General features: G+C 44.5%; 1 protein-coding gene across 15 annotated transcripts in view; it reads left to right on the plus strand.

The window, feature by feature from the left end:
• Positions 1-26,320, plus strand: part of LOC112576476 (protein spire homolog 1-like) — a 67,670-nt gene that overhangs the window by 10,906 nt on the left and 30,444 nt on the right. For 13 of the 15 annotated variants that reach the window (XM_025258920.1, XM_025258923.1, XM_025258922.1 and 10 more), the window contains exons 4-7: positions 13,509-13,634; positions 15,480-15,539; positions 16,038-16,196; positions 23,859-23,945. In XM_025258920.1, coding sequence (XP_025114705.1) covers positions 13,509-13,634; positions 15,480-15,539; positions 16,038-16,196; positions 23,859-23,945 — 432 coding nt within the window. The remainder of the gene's footprint in view (positions 1-13,508; positions 13,635-15,479; positions 15,540-16,037; positions 16,197-23,858; positions 23,946-26,320) is intronic. The other 2 variants (XM_025258928.1, XM_025258932.1) reach the window with 1 other exon arrangement.

Genomic DNA, 26,320 nt, shown 5'->3' on the forward strand with positions numbered 1-26,320 from the left:
TTTTTCTTGTGTTATTTTAATTTTTTTTTCTCCTTCTCTTCCTCTTAGACAATTGCATGCATGCCATTGTCAGTGAGACTGGAAAAGGAATGGGGGGATATCTATAAGTAATTTTTTTTCTTTTGCATAATGGTCCTTCCCGTCTTGTCATCTCGTGTACTGCTACTTAATTCCTCGCGCAAGATGCGACAAACCCAGTAACGGTGACACGTTGTGAAACGTATATCACCATTCTCCCTCCCCACTCCAGCTTTCAAAGAGGTTTTTTTTTTTTAAATGATAGCTGTCCATGTGCGTGTGGTATGTGGGGCATGTACCACCAGTGATCCCTGTTTGCGATTTTTCAGACCTCGTAGCGAAAACACTCATCAAAGGAAGGATGCTAGTGTTACCTGTTGAATGAACCATCCTCCTTGCACTCGCCGTCACCACCTCAACAACCCCGCCCCCTCCTCCTGTGAGATGGCCAAGACTACGGCTATTGTTTGCAGGTCGCCTCCTGCTTGACCGGAATGAATGTTTGGTTAAAAGAGGGGTGGGGCTATATTTGCGATTTTGAATGTGGACCGAATGACTGCAACAGTTTTTTGTTTTGTGTGTGTAAATAATGCCATTATTTTCGAAATATGTTCTGGCCAATTGTAACAACGCGCAACTGGAGTTTTTTCCGACAAAGGAGCTTCCAATGTTTTCCTCGTTAAACAGTAGTGTTGAGGAGTTGCAGGCGTCGATCAGGGTACACCAGGAAACGACAGTTGCTAGCTAGCGGGCTTCGGAGGGTAGGTCACCTAGTCGTCATAGAGTGCAAAGGACGCGACATCTCCTGGGGTGAGGTTGGTATCGCTTCATTTGTCGTTGGCCTGCATCAATGCGGTTGAGGCTGCAGAACCTGAAGATTTGTATGCCTGTCCTACATGCCCTTTGCTAGCCGTGCATGACCGCTTGCCCTCAGAGGTCCGAAGCTGCTGGTCTCACAAGTGCGCGATTTCCACGTCCTCGCTTCACTGCCTGCAGGTGAGGGAAGATGTGTTTGGTGAGGGCACACACCTCGCCTGCCAAACACGAGACGCACAGGATCGCTTAGGCCTTGGGGGATAATACTCGCGCAGCTAATTGAAGACTCGGAGGCGGAGAAGACGGCATGACTAGGAGAGGAAGTGCTGCACCGGACGACCCGACATCGCTGGGAGGAAGTGTGACGTAGTGGGGACCCAGAGAGGCCTGGGATTGACTTCCGAGACCGGAGAGTGGCGTTTGTCGGGCGCGCATACCTGAACACTTGCAGGTGTTGGAGAGTGTTAGTGTGTCTTTCCCCACGTGTCATAGTTCCTAGCATTTCACATACCTCCCCTTTCTCACCTCACTCCACCTCCTCTCTCCTTCCCCCTCCACTTCCGCCTCCCACTACAACTACTCCTTTTACAGCCGCTTAATGCCATTGGACATCAAGTGCTAGTCATTTCTGTGGACTTTCTGGTTAGATACAATAGGTATGGGATGGTCATCAGTATCGCTGGCTGGGCATAACGAAGTGATTGTATTGTGAGCATAAGGTCAATAAGAAATCTGCTTTGTGGTCTTACAGTGAGTGGAACCACAGCAGGACGGAATTAATAGCATGTGTCTGTAGGAGGGCACTAGGTTTGGACTGTGGGTGTATCTGTGGTGATCGTACAAGACAGAAGTGTATTATCATCAAGGCAATCTAAGCTTGCATGCTTCATGAGTGTCTCGGGCCACTGCACTCGCTTTGTTACACATCCTGCCAGACCTGAGCATTGAAAGTCGCATCCCGTTGTCTCTATCAAACTACGACAGCACGAACCTGCTAATCTGTTTTGCAGACGGCATTAGCACTGTTGTTCTTTTTCTTGGTGATCGTCTGCTTGACACTACAACAGGACAGCTCTGACCTGTGCTTGTCATAACCGTAGTCCTTCTGTCCTCAGCTTGAGTACTTTTTGTTGTTTGTTTTATTGCTATAGCTTTGTTCTTGGCTTCGTCCTCTGTAGTCAAACCTCTCTCCTGTAGGCCTTGGAGGTGATGTATGCGGTCGTTGAACCGAAATATTTCATTGCCGCCCATGGCTCTAGAGCCGTGCAGTGGTGCTTTAAGGGTGGGGACCGGGGGATCAGTTGGTGTTTAACGCTCACCCAGCAGCTAGGTCTATTGGTACAGTTGAGGAAATAGTTCAACCAATAACAAACAGTTCATGGCACCGTGGTAGGTCGAGAAGATCTCCGTGCTTTCGTGTTCGTAAAGCACTTTTATTTGCCGAAGGAATTGTCTGGGGCAGCGCGTCCTGTCTGAACTGCCACGACCGGACTCAACAACTTGTTTCTTTTATGTCTTGGCTTTGCTGAGTTAAAAATAAATGTTCCCCTTTCTCCCTATCGAGAGATAAAAGTGCATTATAGGGAGTGTAACTCGATTCTTGGAGAAGAAACAAAAGAGAGGGTGAGGGGGAGGTTGTGAAGATAATGAACCAGAAAAGGGATGGATGGCTGCAACGTCAACATATCGTGCACACCACGCGACACGTGATCCTCGCAGATGGAGAGTAGGTTTGGTGTGGAGCTGTACAACACTTTCAGTTCTGCTGCCTCGTGGCTGATTGTCTTGTTACACAGTAATACCCTCATGGAGGCAGGCAGGCTGCTCGTATCGATGGCTCTACCCTGTGTTGGCGCGCGATGTGTGATTATCTCCGGCATCGATTCCTGCCACACGCGATGTGCAAGTCGTGTCTGCTGCCACCATGTCTCCAAGCTTCTCTCAGACATTCTTTTAATTGCAAAAAAAGAAAAACAAGTAATCAGATCCACTCCATCCGAGTTCGTACTGCATCGAGACGGGCAGCACGTCGCGGGGAAGCAAGCACCACCTGGTGCGAGAATAGCATGTCTTCCACGCCTCGTTCTCATCCGTTCCTCGTTCGTCTTATCTTCGTTTCCAGTCTCGGCATGCTCACATCCGCCCCGACCCTGGATACGTGGCGGGGTTCTTGCTATCGATTCTCTGTAACATTCTGCCTTTTAGACTTCCATTATCGCTGACACGGCGCGAGGCAGACATTAAGTGGGTGCTTTAAACACGGGGTGGCAATTCGATACTGAACAGCACACCCGGAATGACAAAAAAGGACAATCGACCAAAACATAGACCACGCCTGTCCTTCTGCCCCACAAATGGCTGACTTAGCAGGGTGGGCCTCTTTGTGACTATGTGTGTGAATGGTTTGTCGTTAGTAGTTTATTATATGCGGACGGTTCTTGCTGTCAGCTAGGGTGAGGCACGAGCAGACCACACCGCTTCCGGTTTGTGAAGGATTATTTTATTCAAAGAGGAAGAGCCATTTGGTTTCAGAGGCAAGCGCGAACGTGAGTCCGGGTACAAGTGTTTAATAGATACAATCGAAAACGTCACACATACACAAGGGTGCGCGCTCTAAAGGTTTAGAGTAGAGCTGATCGAAATTACAGAAGTGAAAAATCAAGACCTCTAAAAGGTAGAAAGTAAATCTTACACAAAACAAAAAGAAAATCGAGCAGTTAAGACAGACATTTAAAGAGTACGCAGTAGCATCGCCGGCTAAGTCTTTAAACATCGTCATTATCACCTGCCACTAGGTAAGCAGAAGTAAGTTTCTAAATTTGCTTCTTTAGAACCGTTTTAGAAACATTTTTGTGCAGGTTAGCCCTGGGCTACACCACCTTTCCCACTGTTCCTGTTTACCTTGAATCCTTCCACTCATTGAATCCTTGAATCCTTCCACTACTGCGGTCTGCAATCGTTACCTTTCTAGAAAAATGTGCATGTAGTCAGCCTCAGGGGCGTGGGTGGCAGGGGTTATTTCATCGTTTGTTAGCATCACGTGATGCGTGTGATGCCCTGCGGTGTGCGTGTGGACAAAAGACACACGCCAGCTTCCCGTTGTTGGTTAAAGCTTAGCACCAAGAAAGAAAAAAAAACCACCCCTCTGTTGTCATTGTTCGGTAAACGGCCCTGCTGGTCATTTATTTTGCAGATGCTTGCACAGTTCTTGAAAGGTGGTAGGTGGTGAGAGTGAATACCCTCCCCCAGCCCGTCAAAAGGTATGAGGGTATAATAGAAGACCACCACAGCGTGAATGGAGCGGCTTTATTGTTCCTTCTTCCGCCACATTCCTGAACGCCGCAAATAAATAAACAAACAAGGGAGGCTTGTTGAACGTGACTGCCGTCTGTACTTGCACGATCCTAAGGAAGTACAGAGGCGTGGCTTAGCATTTTTATATAAATATAAAGGGCCTGGGTCTTTGTTTGTTGCTAAATTGGCTTGCAAAAGCGTGCCAGTGGGATGTTGGCTCGAGCTGTGACCCTCGCTTTTTTTTCTATCACGCCCTTCTCCTCAGGTATCTGCGTCCTTCTGTAGCCTCCCCCTGCCCACACCTCCTCTTCCTTGGTTAGTCAGCACAACGTGCTTTCAAACGGTAAGCACTCACTTGCAGCACGATTTTGAAGTGTTGATAAACATTTGGTATGTGTTCTGTCGAATATTACTTTTAATTATTTGAATACATTCAGGTAATCCTTCTCCACCTCTCCCATTGAATTTATTTCTAGAAGAACTGCAGTTTTTATTGGCACTATTGATTTCTCTGATTAGTCCTAAGTTTTCCGCAGGGGCTTCAGAGATGGGCGGGTTAGTGTTCATTTAATTTATTGTTCTGGATTTCTTTCTTTCCACTCCTGTAAGTCTTTCAAATACCGTTTTGCACGTTTTGCTGACATGAGTGGTTGAAACTTTAGTCAGGGCAGAGAGTAGGGCTGATAAACATGATATCTTGCAGTCACCGAACCACGAAAGAGCAGAGCATGTACACAGATTGTGTAACCAACAACAACCATGGTCCTTCTCTTTCCAGCTTTGTCACCATTGTTTTGCTTGCGTTTCTAAGGAGGTTAAACCTCGTCCTCCTCTGAGATAACCTGTCGGGTACTTGACTGCAAGTTGGTGTCTAGGATTAGGCAGACGCCTGGGACATACCTATGATTGCATGCAGCTACCCCCGTGGCTATGCAGGCTGTGATAACAAAGATCAGTAGGAGAGACGACGGAACGAGCCGAGACATAATGTGTTAGTATTGAGTGTCCAGGGTGACGCACGCCCCAGTAACACACACTTGATACTCTCCATACAGAAGTTGTGTATGAGCAACAAAACGTTAGCTTGCAAAAAAAATTGCTAGTTCGGACTAATGACCGGTCTTTTCTTATAGACTGAAATGCAGGACAAGACACGCAATAATATGCTATTAACATTGTCTACTATTGTTTATTTTCGTTGTTGATATTGTGTTCATTATAGACGCGTTGGCATGATACTTTATCTGTTGTAATATTTTTTAAAGAAGAAGATTTTATATATAATCAGGTTACATCTGTCGAAATTTATATAAACGGTGGTTAGGCGGTGAATATTGAGTTGATATTGGGGAAATCGTGCTTGGGGACCTGCCGCCGTTGAGACCATTCAGTTAATCATTGAGAGTAGTTCGTTGTCTCTCTTCATCTGTGCTTGGATCTTTCCTGGTCCCGATTTCTTTTCCCTCTTAACCAGTATGTAAACTAGGAGCAGCATGATGCTCTTTAAAGCAGTTTAATATAATTGATACAAGACTTGTATTATTTTAAGCAACTGCCTTGTCTGGCTAAAACACAGACACAAGAAATGCATTGATAACATTTAGAATGGGTGCAGTACATGCTGGCCAACATCAAGCACAACACTAGCTGGTCAAGTCGTAAACAAACAGAAGCTGACTTGGCTCAAGTGCAAACACTTGTGAGCTTTCAGCCATGCAAAGATTTTCATCCGCGGCTAAGATAGTTTGAGCTCGGGGGATCTGCCATGACTGGTAGGGGGAGCTAACGGGAGGACAAGGTGGGGAGCGGGGTGCATGCCGGGCATACTTCTTGCCCTCATGTTTGGTTCTCGCACACTCTATCATACTTTGTCACAGAATGTTAATGGCTGCTTCGGAAACGCAGTCTTTTTGATAGTTTTTAATACAATCTCAGCCCGAGATTATTTTTCTCCATCTAATCAAATGTTCCGACTAAAGCAAAACCGAAGACAAACTGCTCATGCACCACTCTCCTCCCACATACACTTATTTGCTCGCTCATCCGTGCAGAGAGAGAGAAAACCTTGGAAGATACATCCGTCATTATCATAGCACGGCGTCTTTCAAGACCATCCACATGTTGGACTTAGCGTTCGAGGTTCACTTGAGGCTTGAATGGGCTGAAAGAAAAAAAAAAAGTTACTTCAGGTAGTGACTGTAGTGCTCGAAGTAGAAAATAAGATGGTGTCACAGGTAGAACACCACGTTGGTGCACGGTCTTGTTTGTCCGTTACTGAATAAGCTGCACCAGCGTGTTTTGTGTGTGTGTGTGAGAGAGAGAGAGGGCGTGGTCTTGTGTGGTTTACAGACCCTAGCGATGGCGCCATCTGAACCTCCAGAATACAATTCAAGTAGGAGTCTTGATTCGTACCTGTGTGGATACGGAGGGAAAGGTATAATGCCACAGTTTTTTTTTAGTGACCTGTCTGGTTCACTGTCTTTGTCGTGACTTCGCCATCCTGTCACGCATGGTTTGGTCTGTATATGATATGCGTTGCGGCCTCGGTGGCATTCAGCGCTGAGACACTCCCAAGCTGAATATTCCCACGGTGGTTGCATTGTCTGTTCTCGCCTCAACTCTCGGTAGCTCCACACGGTATTGAAATCAAGTTTGTACGCACGCGTGCCTTCGCGTGATCATAAGTCTATTGGCATGGAATGTCAGCGTAAAATGTGTGTGTGTGTGTTTAATTTTTCTTTAAGAAACAACGATTAAAAAAAAACAGTTACAACACAAAATCTCTCTGATTTTATCGTGTCAAGTGCTCATTCTCGTTAGAAGCCCTCACTCTGTCTTGGTTGTAGTGATGCGTGTTAATCTCATCGGCTCTCTCCCTACAAGCTAGACATCAGCGATTGAGAACAGAAAACCTGGATGTCCGTCTACTGCACAGCAGTGCATGGATTACATGCAAGTCTAGACAATCGTGGATGCATCGCGACGAGTGCTGGGGGAGAAGAGAGGATCACCTGCCTTCACCCATGGCGGCTGCTAACCGACGTGAACAGAATTGCACAAATTAGGCGCTGGAACCCGATGTCATCAGCATCCTTGCTCTTGCGAGCAGCAGACTATTGAATATTGAAATCTTGGGTTACAAGACAAACACAATCTGTAGACCTAGTGAACAACACCTTTGAAACACACAGAAAAGTAGTGATGTAAAGTATTAACTCTACAGACAACTGGTGTCTTCGAGACGATGTCCGGGTATAGTGTGTGGGTACCCCTGAACCTGTGGTACTTCGTAGCAAGTCATGGTGTTGTTTCTTTTTAATCAATTGCAAAAAGCAGTGTTGTGTACTCGTGAATATTTCCCAGTCGATCCCATTTGTTGATCTTTAAATTGATTTAAAGGCTTTAATTGTTGATTTATTTTCCAAGTGCTTTGTGCCACCTGTGAAAAATTGCTGCCTTTTCTGAGAGATCCAATGAGTGGCAACCCTCGCGCGTTTGTGCTACCTTCTCCACCAGCCAAGCAGACGAACAAGTAATGGATATTCATCATATTCATTGCTGTGCCCCCAGCAGTGTTGGCATGGGCCCGTAGTAATGAAGCGAGGTTAAGTCGCTGCCCCGGGACGACACGAGGAACTACAGGGCAAGCGTTTTGTCTCCTTGTCTGCGACTTCCCAGAGGTATCTTTACCCCAGGGGTGTAGTCATAAAGCAGTGGCAAACATACCCTTGTGTAAAGTAACATAACTTCGCAACTTTGGAGATAAAAATTCTTGTCCTTGGGTTTCCCCCACTTTGCCCCCGAGGCAGCATTTCACCTCGCTCCATAACTACGGCTCTTGTAGATAACGAGTAGATTCAGCTCACCCAGAAACGTGTCTCTCACACACACTACCTACTCGCACGAAAAAGGATTAGCAGGAGTTATCAAGTCTTAAGTCAGCAGTTAGACATCAGGTAGACTTAGTAGGTAGACATTGGTGGCGGCAGAGAAGTGGCATGAACGTGCTGCGAAATCTCTATCACCACCGTTAATAGCGGCTCCTATTGGCTTCGACTCACAGAAACTGGTTCACACGATGACCCCGAGGTGTTGAAAGTAGTCCACGACTTAGCTGTCGGTATGACGTGGACTTGATTCACGCGCCATTTCACATGGCGATCGACACCAAAGAATGTCTTTTGAATTCGCCTTTATTATGTAGTTGTGAACCCCAAGACATGCCCTTTTGTTATATGTAGCAAAAATCTTATTACTACCTTTGCCCTGCGACTTCTCGGTGACATTCAGTTAGGGCGTGAGTTCGTATCAGGCGACGAGCGTTTAAAGAGCAGTTGTTCACTGTAGAATACATACCCGTCAGATTGACCGTCACAGGCATTAACTAAGTGCCATCATATACAATGCACTTCAGAAGGATACAGTGGAGCCTGTTGGTCGTACCTGGGTCAGGTGCTGCTGCAGGGCGTCGCCGAGCTGCAGCTGTTGCCGCTGTCACAACAGACTGTGCGCGTGCGCGGAGGTGGAGGCTGTGTGCGCGTGTTTGTTTAGTCCGAGGTGTCGCAACAAGGGTTGTTGGTGTCTGGCCTAGTACGACAGTCCAATCAATGATGTTTACCAGTGTTTTTATATATGGGTTTATGTTATGTATATGTGTTCTATATATATATAAGGTCACGCATCAAGGGTTGTTTGATGTCTGGTTTAGTACTACAGCCAAATCAATCACGAATACGAGTGTTTCTATGTCTTAATTGGAACATAGGAAATGTTTGATCACCTGCTGAAACTGCTCGAAGTTGTCAGTAGGTTTGTGTATCTGGATGTGAATTTTTTTAATCGTTTGAAAATGATGTTAAAGTTTCGTGGTCCTTTTTCTAGTATACTGACATAGGGTTATCCTCTTCTTATCTACTGATTGGATAAATTATGCTTTACAAATTTCTTATTGCTTTTTTGCGCAAACCTGCATTTTGGAGGGGAAGATATGGTTGCGAATGTTTGTTGCATCAGCAATTGGCACGTAGTAGTTAAAGCAAGGCTGCCCGTGATATCCAAAGTGTTTTATTTTGACCTATACTTCTAACGTAAGTAACAGTATTCCAAACAACAGGTCTGTCTTTTTTCAGTCGGGTCGTGTAGACACACCGTTCTTACTTCAGATATTCTGCGCTGGCAGCACGTTCGTAGCTTTTTTTAAAACAAACAAACAAAAAAGAGCTGATCTTCTCTGAAAAGACCACAATAAAGCAGTGCTTTCGTTTTGAAATGTTTCCTACCTTGATTTAGTTTTCGTCCTGTGGAAGCCTTTGACGAGACATTTTATTTTTGTCCGTTTGGGGCCTAAGCTGATTTTAATGGACTTTTATGGTCCGACACGGGCCGTGTAGACCTCGTATTGTGACAGTTACAGCATGGAAAGTGTTCACGTAGCCGCTATTTCAAAGGGGAAAACATAACCGTCCAACTTCTTCTCTTATCTTTCACTACAGCGACAGTCGATATAAATAATTCCTGCTCAAAAAACAGGCTTTTTAAACATAGCCGCGACAGCTATGATCATAAAGCATCCACTTGAATAATATTAATGTATTCCCACCCTCAAACAAGCCCCGAAGCCATGTGGAAATTAGAATGTGATGTGATGATAACGGAATAATAGCTTCCGTTAGGAGCGGGTTACAATGTCGTAGTGTTGTACGTCGCTGTTCGTCGGTGGTAGCGAAGTTGGCAGGTTGTTCTCTGGGTCACGAGGTTATTCTCTGGGGGCACGAGGCTATTCTCTGGGGCAGGAGGTTATTCTCTGGGGCACGAGAAGCAGAAATGGTTTGCGCCCTGAAAGTAGAGGGGCTTAAATGCAGGACTAGACAAGGTTCTCTTCTTCTGTGTATCCTGTGTCCGTTCTAGAACTCTCCGTGCAAGAACGAGAGGGAGGGGAGCTGTGAGTGAGTAACATTTCACCCTGTAGCCCACCACGAAGTGTCAGACAAGTGGAAAGACTGCAGATAAAAACCTATTGTTTCGAAAGTTGCAGCGAGGTTTCCCATCCCACGGCGTTTTGTCCTAGCGCCCTCAGTAAATGTTGTCGACGGCGTCTAACATATTTTAACATGACGACCACGTTTTCAAACAAATTTCCAGACTTTGTGATATATTCGACAGTACGTGGTTAGGTTAGTTCGGTTAGGAATATCTTTTAAAGCAACCCGCCTTATTCGTTGGGCTTTATCAGAGATGGTGGCAGGGTGGTCGTAAGTAGGTTTGTGTCGAGATGTTTGACACCGTAGTTTAGAGGTCGCTGGCATCGAGCGAGAGAGCAGCTTCCTTGTCAAGATGAAGATGACGCCTTGAAGGAGGAACCTGCTTCCCATCTGTTGGTAGGTGCCGGTGCCACTTACAAGGCCAACGTCCCTACAACCACCTTGTTCATGGCGACCCGATTACAACTCACCAGTTGCGTGGGAAAAGCGAGTGAGTCGACGGAATTTCAAGATTCAAAGTTAAGAGCTTTTCTTAAAGGATAGAGAGAGAAGAGAAAAAGAAGAAAAGGAAACACGAAGGGGTTGCTAAAAGGGTTTCTACATCATGCGACATGAAACCGTGTTAACGTCTGAAGTCGTTATCTAGCAAAGCGTTTGAATCTGAAGAGTGGGGTACTTTAACAACTAGGGTTTTTTTTTTCTCCTCCTTCTTCCGCAGCCTCTCGAGCTCCCTTCTACAAATAGTGAGGTGTGATGGCGGACGGGTTAAAATAGTTGTGACCAATACATCGAGGACCTTGTGTCCTGGAGTCGGATGTTGCCGATGGCATGCTATTCCTTCTCTGGTGTAGCACTTGATGACCATACAGAGCTGCCTTAGTTAAAACACCCTCCATCCCCCTAGGGGAAGTATTCACAACCAGTATAATTTATATTACTCGAAGTGACAATGTAAAAGTGAAGCTTTTTAAAGTGATTTCTAGAAAATATACCCGACATTTCTTTTAGTTTAAATCCGAAAATAAAAAGTTCCAGCCCATTGGGTAATCATCGAAAGACATTGTCATACTTTGAAATCAATTGCAGGCTGAATTCGACTGTTATAAAACATTTAAAATGTAGAAAGAAACCCCACCCTCAGATATACCTTCGGAGACCTCAACCATTGAATCATTGCGTTTCACAGTGAGTGCTATTCCCAGTCTCTAACCTGACCCATTGGAACAAGTGTACCTGTTTATATCTCTAAGTTTGCTATGGGCTACCATGGGAAAATGCGGCAAAACCGAGACTATAAAGAGTTGCTTTATTTAAATTTATTAACCGGATTGATATCATCTTGAAGCATGCATTAGAGATGAAAGCAGTCATTTTATGTTGTGGAGGCAAGATTTGAGGTTATCTGTGTCATCGTAAAACTGATTTTTATTTTTAAGATTAATGAATATTAAAAATTTCAGGATGTAGAAAGGTTGAGGAAAGTATTTTGCGTGGGTTCCGTTTTACTTTTAACTTATTATAAATATAGGATTACCACCTTGATCTAAGGTGACATTCGAATCAAAGGACCAACGGTATCACATCGGTTTGAATTTTCCCGATTCGATCGACGATTGGTCCTTTCGAAATGGCAACAAACGGTACTCGTTTTGAACGTTTGATCGAAATAAAACATTCTGTCACACACGAGAGAACTCGCAAGGAAGGAGTGGAAAAAGAAGGAACAGTATTATATTAGTGCAGTTGCTTGAGCCGCCGTTATGAGAGTTTCGAATTTCAGTCCCCAAGCCCCAAGCCCAAGTGGTTGAGGGGAGACAAACCCGCTGACACCCTAGGGTCTATTGATATAGTCTGTTTCAAGGACGAGCCATAACACGGATTCTCTTTCTTTGGCTTGACCCACGCCCCTTGCCAGCGATTATAGGCAGATAACAACAGAGGTATGCGGGGGTTTGAGAGAAAGAATGCTAGCGAGGAGATATGTGACATTTTTGTTTTGTTTACACAGTTTGTAAGTAGTAACAAGGAAACATTCTGCAGTTATTACAATGAGAACAGACTGCAAAACATAGACAAAAACAGTATATATATATATGTAAAAGGGTTGTATTATTTTTGAAAATAGCCTAACATGTCCATTCAACCATGCTTACAATTTCCCTATAAAATATCTCAGATTTTCAAAAGCCTTTGCCACTATCCTTCTCCCAATCGCCCCCTTCCCCAACAGAATATGAAGGTAATATGCTTACCTTCAAAGGTTGTTTATTTTGCTGCATTGATCCGCTGTCAGGTGACAAAACTGATCAACATTGGAACAGGTGGCAGTGCAATTAAATGGTCACAGTACAGTGAACTGTGAGCTGAAGCATGACTGATATCTCATCTTTTGATATCTTGATTGATAGCAGACAAACAGTATTGCTCATAAACTGGGAAAAATATCCTGCTGCTTTAATGTAATTAGGAAGCGGCCTGACTGAAAACAACTTACAGAGGAAAGGCTGCGAACAGAACTTGGATGGCAAGTAGCCAGTTGCCTAAATCACCTCTTCTGTCTTCATTGGAAGCATTACAGATACCAAGATGATAAACTAAATTGCATGCTAGCATGAACATTGTTAGAGGTCTCTTGGAGCCTGAAAGATTTTAACAAGCTCAGTATGTTCTGCATCAGATCCACCTTTTCTCCTTAGCATGGTTTGTTGCTTACATACCACCACTACGTGGGTATTTTGTTGTTGGAAACAGGTTCTAATATGCATCTCTCTAGTCTGTTACCCTTGCCAGAGTTTATTAACAAAACTCTAGATCTTTTCAGTGGAGGTGCCCAGGAGTGATGGGAAGTGATGGGAGTTAACCCAAGCAGAGGAAACGGGAAGAATAAAGCATTTTAAGTTGGATCTTTATTTCACGAAAGATATGTTGGCATCAGTTTTCAACTTAAGATTCTTCAGAAATATGACTTGAAAAATTTTCAGTGGCTAACTGTCCTAGTGGTTTTGTGATGCTAAACATGTTTTAAAAACAAATTGTGGTAGGAGGCAGATAGATCTGGCTAATAACAGTTTGTTTTTGTTTGTTTTGTGGGATTTTATTTTGCTTTTGTTTTTTTAATGTTTTTTTTTGAAATATTTAGTCAGTAATCTAAAATTCCTGTATGTCTGCAATAAAGTGTGTAATTTGACATAATCTTGAGTGATTGAGACCTTCTGAAATATTTTCAGACAAAGATGCAATTATGAACACTAGAGTGATTGTTTTTAAATCTTGAAAAGCTATCAAATACTCCCTTGCTCACGCATTACAGTTATGTACGTTAGTGTTCATCTATAATTATTTAGCCAACCTACTGACCACATCCATTCATTCATCTAACACTAGTGGTCTTCATTTCAGCTGTGTACACAGCACCTGTCAAGTCGACAAGATGCCAGCTACCACTACCGTGCTGTGTGCCGAGCTCTGATGGCAGAAGCTGTGGAACTTCGAACATTTCTGGATAAGATCTCATCTAGTAAAGAAGTAGGATTTTTAAAATTAGACTTTCACTTTAGAATGTTTAGAATTTTTCAGGCCTATCCATTTAGTCACCATCCTGGATTTTTTTAAATTTAATTTGATTTCTTTTTTTGTAGAAGTCTGGAGTTTGAAAGTAGTCATGTGCTGTGTCCAGTGATTAAATGTATGCACTTTGTTTAATGTTGATTTTTCTTTTCATACCAGTTATCTTTCATTTCTGCTTTGCACCACCCTCTCTCTCATGGTGTGTGTCAGTGCATGCATTTACTTCAGGTAGAAAATCTTTCATGTTTTTTATTATTGTGTCAAATATAAATATTGTAGCCTACAGATTTGGTGAAGGCAAAAAGCATCAAAGCCTTTCATTATGTAGGAAAAAGTCCAATAGGCTCAAGGCTCCCTGCATGGTCTGGACGCAATGCAAGGGATGGTGGTGGAAGTGCAAGATGATTAACCTTAAAGTGTTATCATTTACAAGCACGTGTTGAGAGCACCTCCTGGACTGATGTATTAGAGCCTACCGCCTCGCCTCCTCAGCCTCCCCCTTAAAAAAAATCTTGAGCTTTTCTAGGAGGTGAGCAATCAGCGCCTTGTCACACTTACCCGAGGGCAGGTTCTGTTGGTCAAAACAAAAACAAAAAATTAAAAACCCAATCAGACAAACAGACAGTACGGCCACATGGCTCACAGGTAATATCTGTAGTGAAAGATGACAGCAGGTCGCTTGACGGTGAAGGCGGTTCACGTTCTTGCTGGGGTGAGAGGTTGGGGTACTAGTGTGATTTCTGCACCAAGCCTATAACTGCAGTTCTGTATGTGAACAAACTCACCACCACAGGTGCTCCCAGACCGCAGGCCGTGATTTACCCAGCAGCTAGCCTGCATGTTAGTGAAGAAACTCGGCGAGTGGATTTCTGTGTAGTAAACTTCATTCAGTAAACAGTCCAACTCTAAATGTCACTAAAGGCTGCATGACACGATGATGCTTGCAGTCGATTCTTCTGCACATTTACTGCATATTCAGTGTTTTAAGTGATGTATTGTAGTTTGTCAGCGTATGCATGTGTACGACTCTGTCTCTCATCCTCCCTCCTCTGTTATATATATAATTTAACTCATAAATATTTATAACTGAACCTGTAATCCCTTTATGTCAGTGCGTTCCACACGAAAGACTACAAATGAACCGACGGTCAATAATACAAGAAACATAAGTTTGCATAATTAATGCAAATAGCTTAATTTATTGTTATAGTTGTACTCTGTAAACGCAAGATCATAAAACACCCCATTTCCCCCTTTTTTTGGAATATCGAAGTAAATGCAAGGGAGACGACAAGTCTTTTGCGTCGTTATTCCGGAGCATCCTCGCGATTAACGCCCTTTATAACCAACGTTCCTAATGCCACGCTCGTGAGAGCTTGCACATTTTGAGACTGTCTCCGATTTTCTCGATCTGACAAAAATATGTGTACGATCACTGATAAGAATTACCAGGTATTGCTGTAGATATGATTTGAACATCAGCTAAAACGTGCAGTGACAAAAGGGCATTCACAAAACCCGCAAAATAAATGCATAAATATAAATAAAAGTGAGAATGCGTAAAAATATTAGTTGTGAGAAACTTTGCTTTCAAACACCTTTGAATTAAAGGTGCAACTATGAGATAGACCTTGTGTCAAGGGGAGAAGTGCAATGGTTATCAAGAGCTGAGGGCGCACTTCATTTCAGGGAAGTGGTCACCAAGTTATCATTGTGTTTGAGTTGATCATCGTTTTGACATTTGCAGGGCACTGTGGGGGGTGCAAATTAGCAAGTATTTACTTGGCATTTTGTGACTTGCAGAGGTTACACAGTAACGAAGATGAGGACAAGAGATTGCTGGAGCTTGAAAGGACAGATTGGGTATGTGAAAACCACGAATCTCAATACAGCATAGTCATCACCCATGTACTCGTTTAAGTTTTTAAGCTTTTGACATGAAATCTGTATTCTGAGTTCAGTGTGAAAATATTCTGGGGTTCCGCTGCTTGCATGTATATTTTTTTCCTTAGAGAAAAAAGTGATTCAAACCAATGGGAGAAATTTGTATCATTCTTATTGCTTGGGATGCTTTTTATGTTTAGCTGTACCCCCTCCCCGGCATTTAATCCCATTTTATCTTTGAAGTCTTCCTACGCTGTTTTATTGCTAGTTTTTTTTTTTTTTCTCAAACCCATTTCTCTTTGTCTACCCTTGTGCGCGTATATAGATGAGATGTATGGAGGTGGGTAGGTAAATGTAGAGGTAAGTGTACTAAAAAATAAAACTGTTAGAAGAGAGAGATAGCGTTTCCTTGTAGATACTGGAATGGATTTTTGTATTTTATTTTTATTTATTTTTTTTTACTGTTTTTCTTGACAGGCCAGACTGTGGGTTCAGGTGATGCGGTCACTGCGGCAAGGGGTGCGGCTGAAGAAGAACGAGCACGTCAGCCACCCCCCGGTGGAGTATGAACTGACGCCCTTTGAGATGCTGCTAGAGGATATCCGCTCGCGGCGCTACACGCTGCACAAAATAATGGTACGTGCTGAACGAGCGGCCGGGCCTGCCCCAGGTCATCTTCTCTCTTCCACCCATCGCTTGGCTCTTCTAGCTTCTTGCACGAACTTCAGCCTCTCGTCAACTCGCAGACGAGGCCCCTATGGGCAAATTTCTGCAACACAGTCCTCGCATGACATGCCGCTTACTACTTATTGCTCGCCTCGCCTAGCAATGGCATGGAGAATGTCTTGCTTGTTTCTTGAGGATGACAAATGCTGAACGCTGACTGCGTTGTCATCGTTTTGCTGTTATGATCTGCCTAATGTATTGTGCATGTCTTCCGAGAATTTTTGTCTCTAGATGGCTTACTGTTGAATGGGATGGGTCATGTTAAAGGTCCAGTACGGTGCAGAATTTATGTTTTTTTTAATCGCTAGACTAAGCTCGTTACAAGGTTCTATTATTTTCCCAGAGGTGAGTTTAAAACCCTTCTCTGGTGTCGAGATATTATATATCACTACGCACAGAAAACTTAACGTGAAGATTGTCCTCGACCTGCCTAGTTAACGTGCAGTCCCAGCTCTCCCATCAGCTGAAGCCTTAACAAAGCAAACATATTTTACTTGTAAGACCATCACATCCTGCCTAGCTTCGTAGACAGAGAAGGGAATACTTGCTGCGATTGTTCCGACTTTAGATGAAACGAGAGATCCGCGCCGCTTATCTGCGGAATGTTCGTGGTATTAATCTTGTCGATTTTGCTTCGTTGTACTGACTGTACGTTTGGCTTCATGGTTTGGCTTGGCTGGCCTTGTACAGCTTGGGGACCCATTCGGATGTACTTGTCTGGGTGCGAGACCATCTTTTGTAGCAATAGCGCGAGATTGACTAGATTGGGGAAAGGCGATGGAAAAGCTGTGAGTTTCTATAAATAGAACATTTTAGGACCCTCATTTCCGCCCTAGCTACGTAAAAGGCATACAGGGTGAAAAAAGAGAGAGAGCTCTGATTCTAGCAGGAAATTAATCACCGGTAGACGGGTGTCTTTGAAGTTTTTATGGTGATTCTGTGGTCTTGCCAGTTATTATTCGCCGCCTTCTTTGCAATAAATATGGAACAAAAGTTTTCGCTTAGTGCCGGACCCTGGCATGACGTTTGAGAGCAGCAGCATTGGCAGCTGGTAGAGGGTTTCTAGATGGTTTCAAGACAAGATTGAAGTCCATTAGTCGGAGTGTGACCGTCTGGAGGATTACCGGCCGCAATTTCCGTGTCGTGGAAAAGCACTGAGCATCCGTCAATGCCTTGTCGTTGTCGTCTGTTGGTTTTTTGATTAAAACGGAAGTCTTAGACTAAGACTTGATGGTTGCATAGGAACCGAACAGCAGATTTAGTATCAAAGAGCAAGTAGTATTCATAGATCTTTCATTATAGCGACAGGAAGACAGTATCTGGACACTTTCATCAAGGCTTTTATTCACGAAGCACGTTTCACTGGATCAATGGGCTAGCCGGAGATAGCAGCTCACATTCCATGTTGGTGGACTTGGTGTAGTCCTACCCAAATCCTTTTACCAGATGGTAATTAATGGCAGACATTAAAAAATAAAGTAGGTCTGTATTCATATGCCTTCAGCAAGTAAAATCATGAGGCAGGATGCTGGCTGTTCAGATGGTCAGTGAAAGTATCGCTATGTAGAATAGTGGCCCCAGTAGCGAGGTGTGTGGCGGAATGTGACCAAGGCTTCTCGTCAAGTCCTCCAGGAAAAGACTGACTTTTATTGAGCCGACATGTCATCCTTTGGCTGCTCCTCCTGTCTGCTGGTCTCCAGTCTGTTGCCCTCGTCTGTGAAGTACGTTGTGGTCAGGTGACAGATTTTTTTTTTCTCAGAGAAACGCTTTTAAGTTTCTTAATTTTTATGCTTTCATTGGCACACTGATAAACAAGGCGGTATGATCAAAGGAGACAAGCCTTTCATCCGGGTCCACATTGTAGTGTGTCAGCTTGGCGACAAGGTTAGCGCTGTTCGTAATGTATTTTGTCGATCCCACAAGTGGAAGAATGTTGGTCAGAAACCCTGTAGTCTAGCAAGTGAGGACCTTCTGGGTGCAACGGTGGGTAGGAGTGGCACACTGTCCTCGAGTATCTTTGAGAGGCCCTAGAACTTATTAGGCACATCTTCAGTAAGAGGGATATAACTTTTGTATTGGCCGGGTGTCAGCAGTTTATTCTTTCTCCTCAGAATCCACACCATTTAGGTAGTGTACCAGATGGTGGGGTCTATCGGTAGAGGCTGCTTTTTTTTCTGTCCTTCACTAGCTGTAATGCCCTCTTATTGTACATGCCGTGCCGCACGACAACTGCGGCGCGGTCTTTGACCGCAGGAAGGATCGTGATAGAGTTGTTTTTTCTTCAGAGCCTTTCTTCCGCTGACAAATTGGGCTTGTGATGCTTGTCCTCCTTCAGTAGGCTGACACATTGCAGCATAGTAAGCTCGCCTCATCTGCGCCCGGGCCAATGTGTTTGCAGGTTTTCTCAGTCAACATGAATACCCGACGACTGAGAACCTTTCCGGCGTCACCGCAGAGTTAAGATGGATTGTTCTGTCCCAGTTTACTTCCTGTCTAGAAGCTAACTACCCATCTATTAATTACCCTTCTCGTTTATTGTTCACCATATTTTGTTATTGTAGTTTTGTAACGCATCAGATCCCAGTGATTTGAGCTTCCTCCTCTGACGCATGCGTACTCTGTCTTATTCCGACACCAGGCCTGCTTCCACCCAAACACGCTTTTCTGTCAGCACATGCTCAACATGGTGTCTAGTTCAGCGGCCATGTCTAATGGCCGCTAACTAACTTGGCCACAGTCTGCCTGATTCTGAGGTTCATCAACGATTCTTGAGCGCGTAGGATGATTGAGTTCTTGCCCCTTTCACAAATTAGTTTTCACGGAGAGACTAGTCGGGCATGTGTTGTGTTAGCAAAGCAGCGTGAAATGCGGGTGGTTCCGGTATCTCACCTACCTGTCAGTTTTTCCAGTTTACTAAATTCTGTAGACCCGTCGGGCCAAAAATGAATTATTATTTTTGTCTGCTGATTTGCTCCGAGAAAATCATTTATTCAGAATGAATAAATTTGACATTAACGAATTTTGCTTTTTGATTTTTAGAAGTTTCTTTTAGCTGTTTCACGCCTGACCCTCCGGCCCAAAACACATACCCATGGATACCCGTTATCGGGAATTCCCCCTGTGCCCGGTCGGCTATACTTTCCTGAGGGGTTCATGGATCGGGACTCAATTTGCCTGTCTGGTTAGCTTGCAGTTTTACACGTTGGTAAACTGCCAAAGTCCCAGGGCTTTGGTGAAAAGAACTGTAGTGTAAATATTCACGAGGACGGTATCGGAAAGACAGTACCCATGTAAGGATCCACCATGGCTGTGTCGAGAAGTATTCGTCTTGGCTGTCAAAGAGGGAGTAGAGAACAACGTGAGCTTGGTGATCAGAGAAGACTTTCCCCTTATTTTCATGTTGGTTTTTACCGTTTTAAAGAAGAGGAAACAATCCCAACCAAGCAACTCGTCCGTTATTTCGACCACCGAGGTTCTGGGCTGAGATTGCCGTCTGGCCTGATCAGTCGAAGCGACAAACAGGCGATGCCAGCAGAAAGAGGGTCGGGAACCTCAGGACCAGAGGTTTCCGTTCATCGGGCCAAAGCCTCCGTCGCAGCAGTCCTCAGCAGCAGTCTTGTCACGTCTGCGGCATCCTGTGGTCACGTGGTCGCCGGCGTCAGCAGACATCACCCTGACAACTGCAGGGTGCCTTGCTTTAGAAACTACTCTTACGACCACCTATTTATAGAGTTTACCAAATCCAGAAGAACCTATGCTAGTCAAAGCACGAATGAACAACAGGGCGAGTATAAAATAAAATGAAGAGGAAAGTTCGGAGACTGGATGGTGAATTTCAGTAATGCTGTAGTCAATAGGCGGAAGAGAAGGGGCTTTGAGATAGGGGAGACAGACTGTATTCAGTACCGCTGTAGTCAATAGGCGGAGGAAGAAAAGAGGGAGGACGCGGTGGGGGTTGAATGAATAGAGTTAGGTCTCCTTTCCTTCAGTCTGAACGACTTTGACATCGTGACCAGGCAAGCAGATCGTTCGGTCGGAAAATGAGGTGTCTGGATCATGGTTATCATGGCTTCCGTGAACGCTGCACCCTCCAAGAAATCCGAACCCCAGAGGAAGAGGTGTTATTTATAAATGATTTGAGAATTAGTTCAGCACTCTCGATTTCTGCTCGCACGCGCGGATGCACACACACACACAGACAATCGACCAAACCTAATGTTTCTTCCACTTGAGAGGTTTGCCCGCCCAACACTCTCTTCTCAACAGTTTTGTTTTCACATCCGTTACAAGGTGGGGAGGAAGAGGGTAAACACCGGTTCCTGGCAGTTGAGCATTGTTGACATTTGGGTAGAATGGCGCTGGAAAGCGTTGGCCAGACCTGAGGGCAATGCGAGGGAGCGGTTCTATCTACCAGCAGTTACTGAAGTTAGTGTAGACAACTATTAACCCCCCGTGGGTGCACTTTAGGGAAAAGTAGTAAGAAATGATAAGCAAGTTGTGTATTAAAGAGGACTACAAGATTTGTGAGAGCAAAACTGTGTAGGAATTCTTCATTACTAGATGGCTAAGAATAGGTTGCCGCTCCTCCTTCTGGCATGCGAGCGTACACACTCTCTCTTTCAACAATCTTGTTTTCATATCAGTGACACAAAGTCTGGAGGAACAAGATAAAACAAGAGTTCGTTGTAGTTAAGCAGCGTTGATATTTACCCAGAAAATTGTCGCCAGACCTTGAGGGCTGTGGTTCCGTCAAACCCATGCTAGAAAGTGAGTGCTCGGTCCAAGCCTAGCGTCCAGGTAACAAGACATAGGTGGGTGCCATCCTTCAAAAGCGGACATTGAACTCTGTGACCCCAAAGACAGTAGGTCTTCCGTTTCTCTTATATAATGTTTGTTGGGTGCCTCTTCAGATGCCATTAGGACAGGTGCATATGTAGGTTTGTTGGTGTCGAATCGATCTGTCGTTGTAGAGAGTCTAACATTATTTTTTAAGTTGAAGATGACAGTAATAAAGTTAATGAGGGCACGAAAATCTGTTTTGTCTTAAAGATCATAAAAACTACATTAGCTTATCTCAAATGCAACAAAATAATTTTACGTGTGAAGAAGACTCATACAAGTTTTTATTCCCACTCTCTTAAAAAATAGTCTTTGTAGTGCCAGCAAGGGGGGAGGAGTGGTATCGTGGAGACCAGTGCTGGAGGCAGACTACGTCAGCTGATACAAGCTGTGCGCCATTATCCCTTTTCTCATCAAGTATTTAAGGCCCGATCTGTCGAAGCTAAGTTGCGAAATGAGTGGCTGTAGGCTGCTTTGTTCCTGCATCACCCAACGGCAAACAGTGCCGATAATTACCTCGGAATTGCTTATTTCCTCTGTCCTACAAAGGCGCGCGCGCATGCACACACATACATATCAAATGCATACCTTAAAATGGCTACCGCAATAAAGAGCTAGCATTGTTCCTAGGGTGAGACAGAAAAATTACGAAGTGACAGTCGTTAAAATGGACAAAGACCGCCATACATACACATCACATGAACGACACTGTCACCCACTGACAGCGACTAGCTACAGTTCGCTCCGAGGTCTGGGTTTTGTTTTTTTAAAGAGTCGCTTTAAGAAGAGAGAGTGACGGGGAAGGCCGATGGAGGAGAATGGTGAGACGGACGAGAGAGACGACTAGAAACGGAAGGTGGGTTGCGAGAGGCGACCACCAGAGTGAATTACCGTCACCCAGTCTGGTCTGCGCGCCTCTCCAGACGGCGCTGCGTGGGACCGGGGGAACCAACACTGACGAGGAGCAGTAGAGCGGAGGAAGGTAGGGTGGAGGAGATGGTAGAGAGAGATGTCACTCGCTAAACAGTCTCCTTCAGCGTCACAAAGACAGGAGAGGATGGGGGTTAGGACAAGAAGAGGATCAGTTTCCTCGTATCTTGTCCAGTGCACCATCGATACTGATCACCATCTCTTACACTGGCAAAGAACTTGCAAAGCTGCAAAAGGCTGCTTTAAAAAAAAAAACACGGTCCACGGATGCTGCTGATGGTTGTTTTCGGAGGTTTGCAGACTTTGTTCTTGTCTGGTACATAGCATGGCACAGATGTTCTCCAATGATAGTCTGCCGTATCTTCGTTTAGGTAGACATGTTTCTTTGCCTGCTAGCACAGAATATTAGATGTTCATTTTCTTTTTTTACTTTTTTATTTTTTTGTCAAAATGTCCATACGACAGTCGGCTGCTGCTGTCAGCATGTGGCGGTGTGATCAATAGTAGGTGGGCAGCTGCTGCACGTGTGATGACGCGTCTTGCGGCACCGACTCGCCGCTTGACAGGTCGCCGCGCCCCAGTCCCTTGCCGGCAAGACCAGACTCCTCTCCTCCAAGACTTTGCTGCAGTCAGGCTTCGTTTTCAGCCACGCTTTTGTCAGAGAAAGGGGTCCTGCTACTTTTCGCCTGCATTCTCGCCTCCCCCCAGTTCCCCCGGCTTTCCCAATCTTTCTTATTAAATCACGAAAATGGCAAGCACGTGCGCGGCACCTTTTCCCCTCCTCAAGGTTTTTACCAAGGTAGCTGGCAAGTGTCAAGTTATTACACGAGGGCTCGGGGGGAAGGGGAATGATTGCGATAGTTTGTTTGCAAACACTCGTTGGCTGCTGCAGCCTGTGACTGCCGTCACGCTGCCTGTGTGGAGGCGCTGTAAGGGCGCCGTGCCAAAGCCGGGAGGTAGCGGGAGGGATGCTGACGAGAGATGCAGGGTGGGATTTACGGGAGGTGCAAGAAAGCACGTGCTGCACGCCTCCGAGCTCTCCAGTTCAGAGAGGTAGAATGAAGACAATTAGACGAGCGCTTCTTGATACGCAATAGATGCTGGCAAAATCACAAGCAGGACACCGGGGGGTGTGGGTGTAGGTGTGAAGGAGGGAGGGGCATATCTGAGTTTTGAAAAAAAATAAATTATAGAGAACATTGGCGTGTGGAGTATTTTCCGCCAACCCCTGCACACGTGGGTGGGAGAAGTGAGGGGGAGAAACTAGTTTAGAGCATGTTTACGAAATTGTTACACGTGATCGAGGAAGCAAACACGTGCGCAAACCAGATAAACAAGAGACTTGGTGTCATCCTCTTCTTTCCCTCAGCCCCGAAACTCACCCAACCAGGTTCATTTTCCATCTGTTTAACATTCCTCTCTTCCCCGTTCTCCATCTACATTGGTTTGTGGGAGAGGAGTGTGGGGTGGAAATAGATAAATTGTGTAACAGCTGCAGCTGTAACATTTTTCTCTTTCATCGTCATCGTCGTCATTACAATCTCCATCGCAGCAATGCCCACACGATGCACGTCTGCAGTTTCTGTTTTACTTATTTTTTTAACTTCACGAAAAATTTGTGTTGCTGCCAACTCTTATTAGCATAGACAATTTTTTCTGCCGATATCTTATTTTGTTTGTTTATTTTTTGTGTAACCTTTCTTTCCTTTCCATCTGGTTTTTTTTTTCTCTTTAAGCATATTTTTGGCGGTGTTTTGCATGCATGTAACCTTCTCCTGCGCTTGTCTGTCCATCCTGTTGTAGGTGAATGGCGATATCCCGCCTAAAGTGAAGAACGACGCGCATGCAGTCATTCTGGACTTCATCCGCTCCAGGCCGCCTCTACGACAGGTGAGTAGTGCGCACTCGCTTGTAAACACTCGCTGCTTACTTTCCTGCAGGCATGGTGCAGATACGGAGTTTACTGCTTTTTTTCTTCTCAGTGTTTCTCCATTTATTTTTATTATTTTCTATTGCAGCTCGGCTGTTTACTGTGCAAGGGCGCGTGTTGCAGCGCAAGGTCTTGTGTAGGTCTGGTATATGCGTGGTACATTGTGAGGAAATAGAGATCGAGTATCTTATCATAAAGATACCGAGCTTAATTGATCGCTTTCCACGATTTCCTGTAGATGCTATCTTTTATGTTTTTCCATGTCTTTGATTACTTCCAGAGTTTTGCTGTTAAGTGCAAGGTTGCACGAGGGAGGGTTTTTTAAAAAATGAAAACTGATATGGTGATATTGCTGGAAAGGAGTTAAGATGTGATGGAAACCAGAAGTTTTTGGTTTAAATTCCTGAGCCACGTAGCAGTAAAAGCTGAATAAATTATATCAGTAGTTGATTCCGCACAACTGGTAATTAGAATTTATTGTACGATGTTATTTCCTTATAACCATGACATGGAAGTGATGAACCCACCCGAAGAATCTACAAAATTATTATATTATCATGAAGGTAATTGATTATTAATCATTATTATTGGGTGAAGACGGGTAACAAAATAAAACAGTATGTTGTTAATGTAATGTAGCAAACAATTAATGTTTTTCACCCTCCCCCTTTTCAGACCAGCCGGCAACAGTTGCCCATTGAGACTGTTGACAGTCTTGTATCACTTTACTGTACGATCCGTGAGTAATTGCAGAATGCTATCGTGTGTCCAGTGTGTCGGCTGCTTGTACTGTAGTCGTAGACGAGTGTAAGAGCAGCAGAGTTCAGCCGAGGTTTTTTTTTTTTTTTGAGGGAAGGGGAGGGTTTGGTGTGAACCTTTGTCTCCGTTGTGTGGGAGCAGCTCTTTCGGATCCTTGTCCGACTGGGGCTGGTATTTGAAGCGTGTTTACCCATGTCAACACTCAGGTCCGAAGGAGAATGCGTGGTTTGTCTTGACGACTCTCAACAATTAAAGTGGTGGGTGGGTGTTGTTGGGCCGGCAATTTACGGTTCCTAGTGCTCTTGTGAAGAGCAGGAGAGTTGTAGAAGGAGCGTTTGTGTCTTTGGCCGGTGGTACAACAAGTAGGAGGTCATCTTTTGGTCTAAACAGCAAAGAGCTACACCAGAGGTCTGTTCTCGAGGTACAGCAGCAGCAGGACGGGTTGTGTGTGTGTTCCTGAAGAGCAGCGGCGTTAGGTGGCTTCCTGACCTGGACGAAAACAGGTAGATTGTCTCTTCTGTAAGTACAGCAACAACAGGTGGATTGTCAGTCTGTACAGGTTAAGTACATAGCAGTGTTAAGAATGTGTCTTAGAGGACATGACCAAAGAGACTGCTTTGTTGCACGAGGTAACCGCCAGCTGGCAGGTAAGCAATGGTGACTGTGGTCATTGAAAGTCGGCAGTGCATTGTTGCACCTGAAGGTCGCAGCCTTTGCTCCGGTCGCCCTCGCACCTTCAGGTTAATCCTTGGTCCAAAGGTTAATTTGAATGACCCAAGGATAACAATGCCCCACGATTGTGTGGTGGGTTCAACAGACGGAGCGATGGAATCAGCTGCCGAGGCTTATCGAGCGCGTCTTTGGTGTCCATCTTGTACCCCAGATTGTATCATTTTGTTTTTTGATTTGTTGATGCTGCGTTAGTTTTCTTTGTTCTACAAACAATTTTATTCTGGCATATTTTTCTTATCTTTGACAGTACTTTTCTTTTACAAACCGAATATTTCAGCTTTTTCTCTTTAAAACCAGCTTTACTTTCCCTTTCAAATATTATGTGAACACTGTTTTAAACAAACGTTCATCTCTTTTATATTTTAGCGGATATTTTGTTTTATACAAACGTAATATTTCAGCACTTTTTTTTTTTTTTTTTTTTTTTTTGTCTTGCAATCATCTCATTGTGGCTATGTCCAGTCTCACTAGTCACATTACTGTTTCGTCTGAACCCAGGTTTCGGTAAACGCGCGATTGAGCACACGTTCCCTCGGCACATTTTCCCCTCTTGCATTATTAAAGTTAGTGACAAGCTGGCCGTTGACAGCTATTCAGACCTCATGTCCAATGTTTTAGCGGGCTGTCTCCAAAGCTTGTGAACTATGCTCAGTGAACAGCAAACACACCACCGCGTGCAGTCCTCGCTCTTTCTATACATCCCACTTCATACCGCCATGCTTCCAAAACATTAGCAGCTTCGTCGACTTCGACAACAGTGTTTGTGAACTGTTTGGTGAACGATCTCGTCTTTACACTTCCCTTCCCCTCAGCCCTTAAATAAACAATGGCAGTCAGTGCGTGA

The sequence above is a fragment of the Pomacea canaliculata genome, linkage group LG12 (genome assembly GCF_003073045.1).
Source record: "Pomacea canaliculata isolate SZHN2017 linkage group LG12, ASM307304v1, whole genome shotgun sequence".
Taxonomy (NCBI): domain Eukaryota; kingdom Metazoa; phylum Mollusca; class Gastropoda; order Architaenioglossa; family Ampullariidae; genus Pomacea; species Pomacea canaliculata.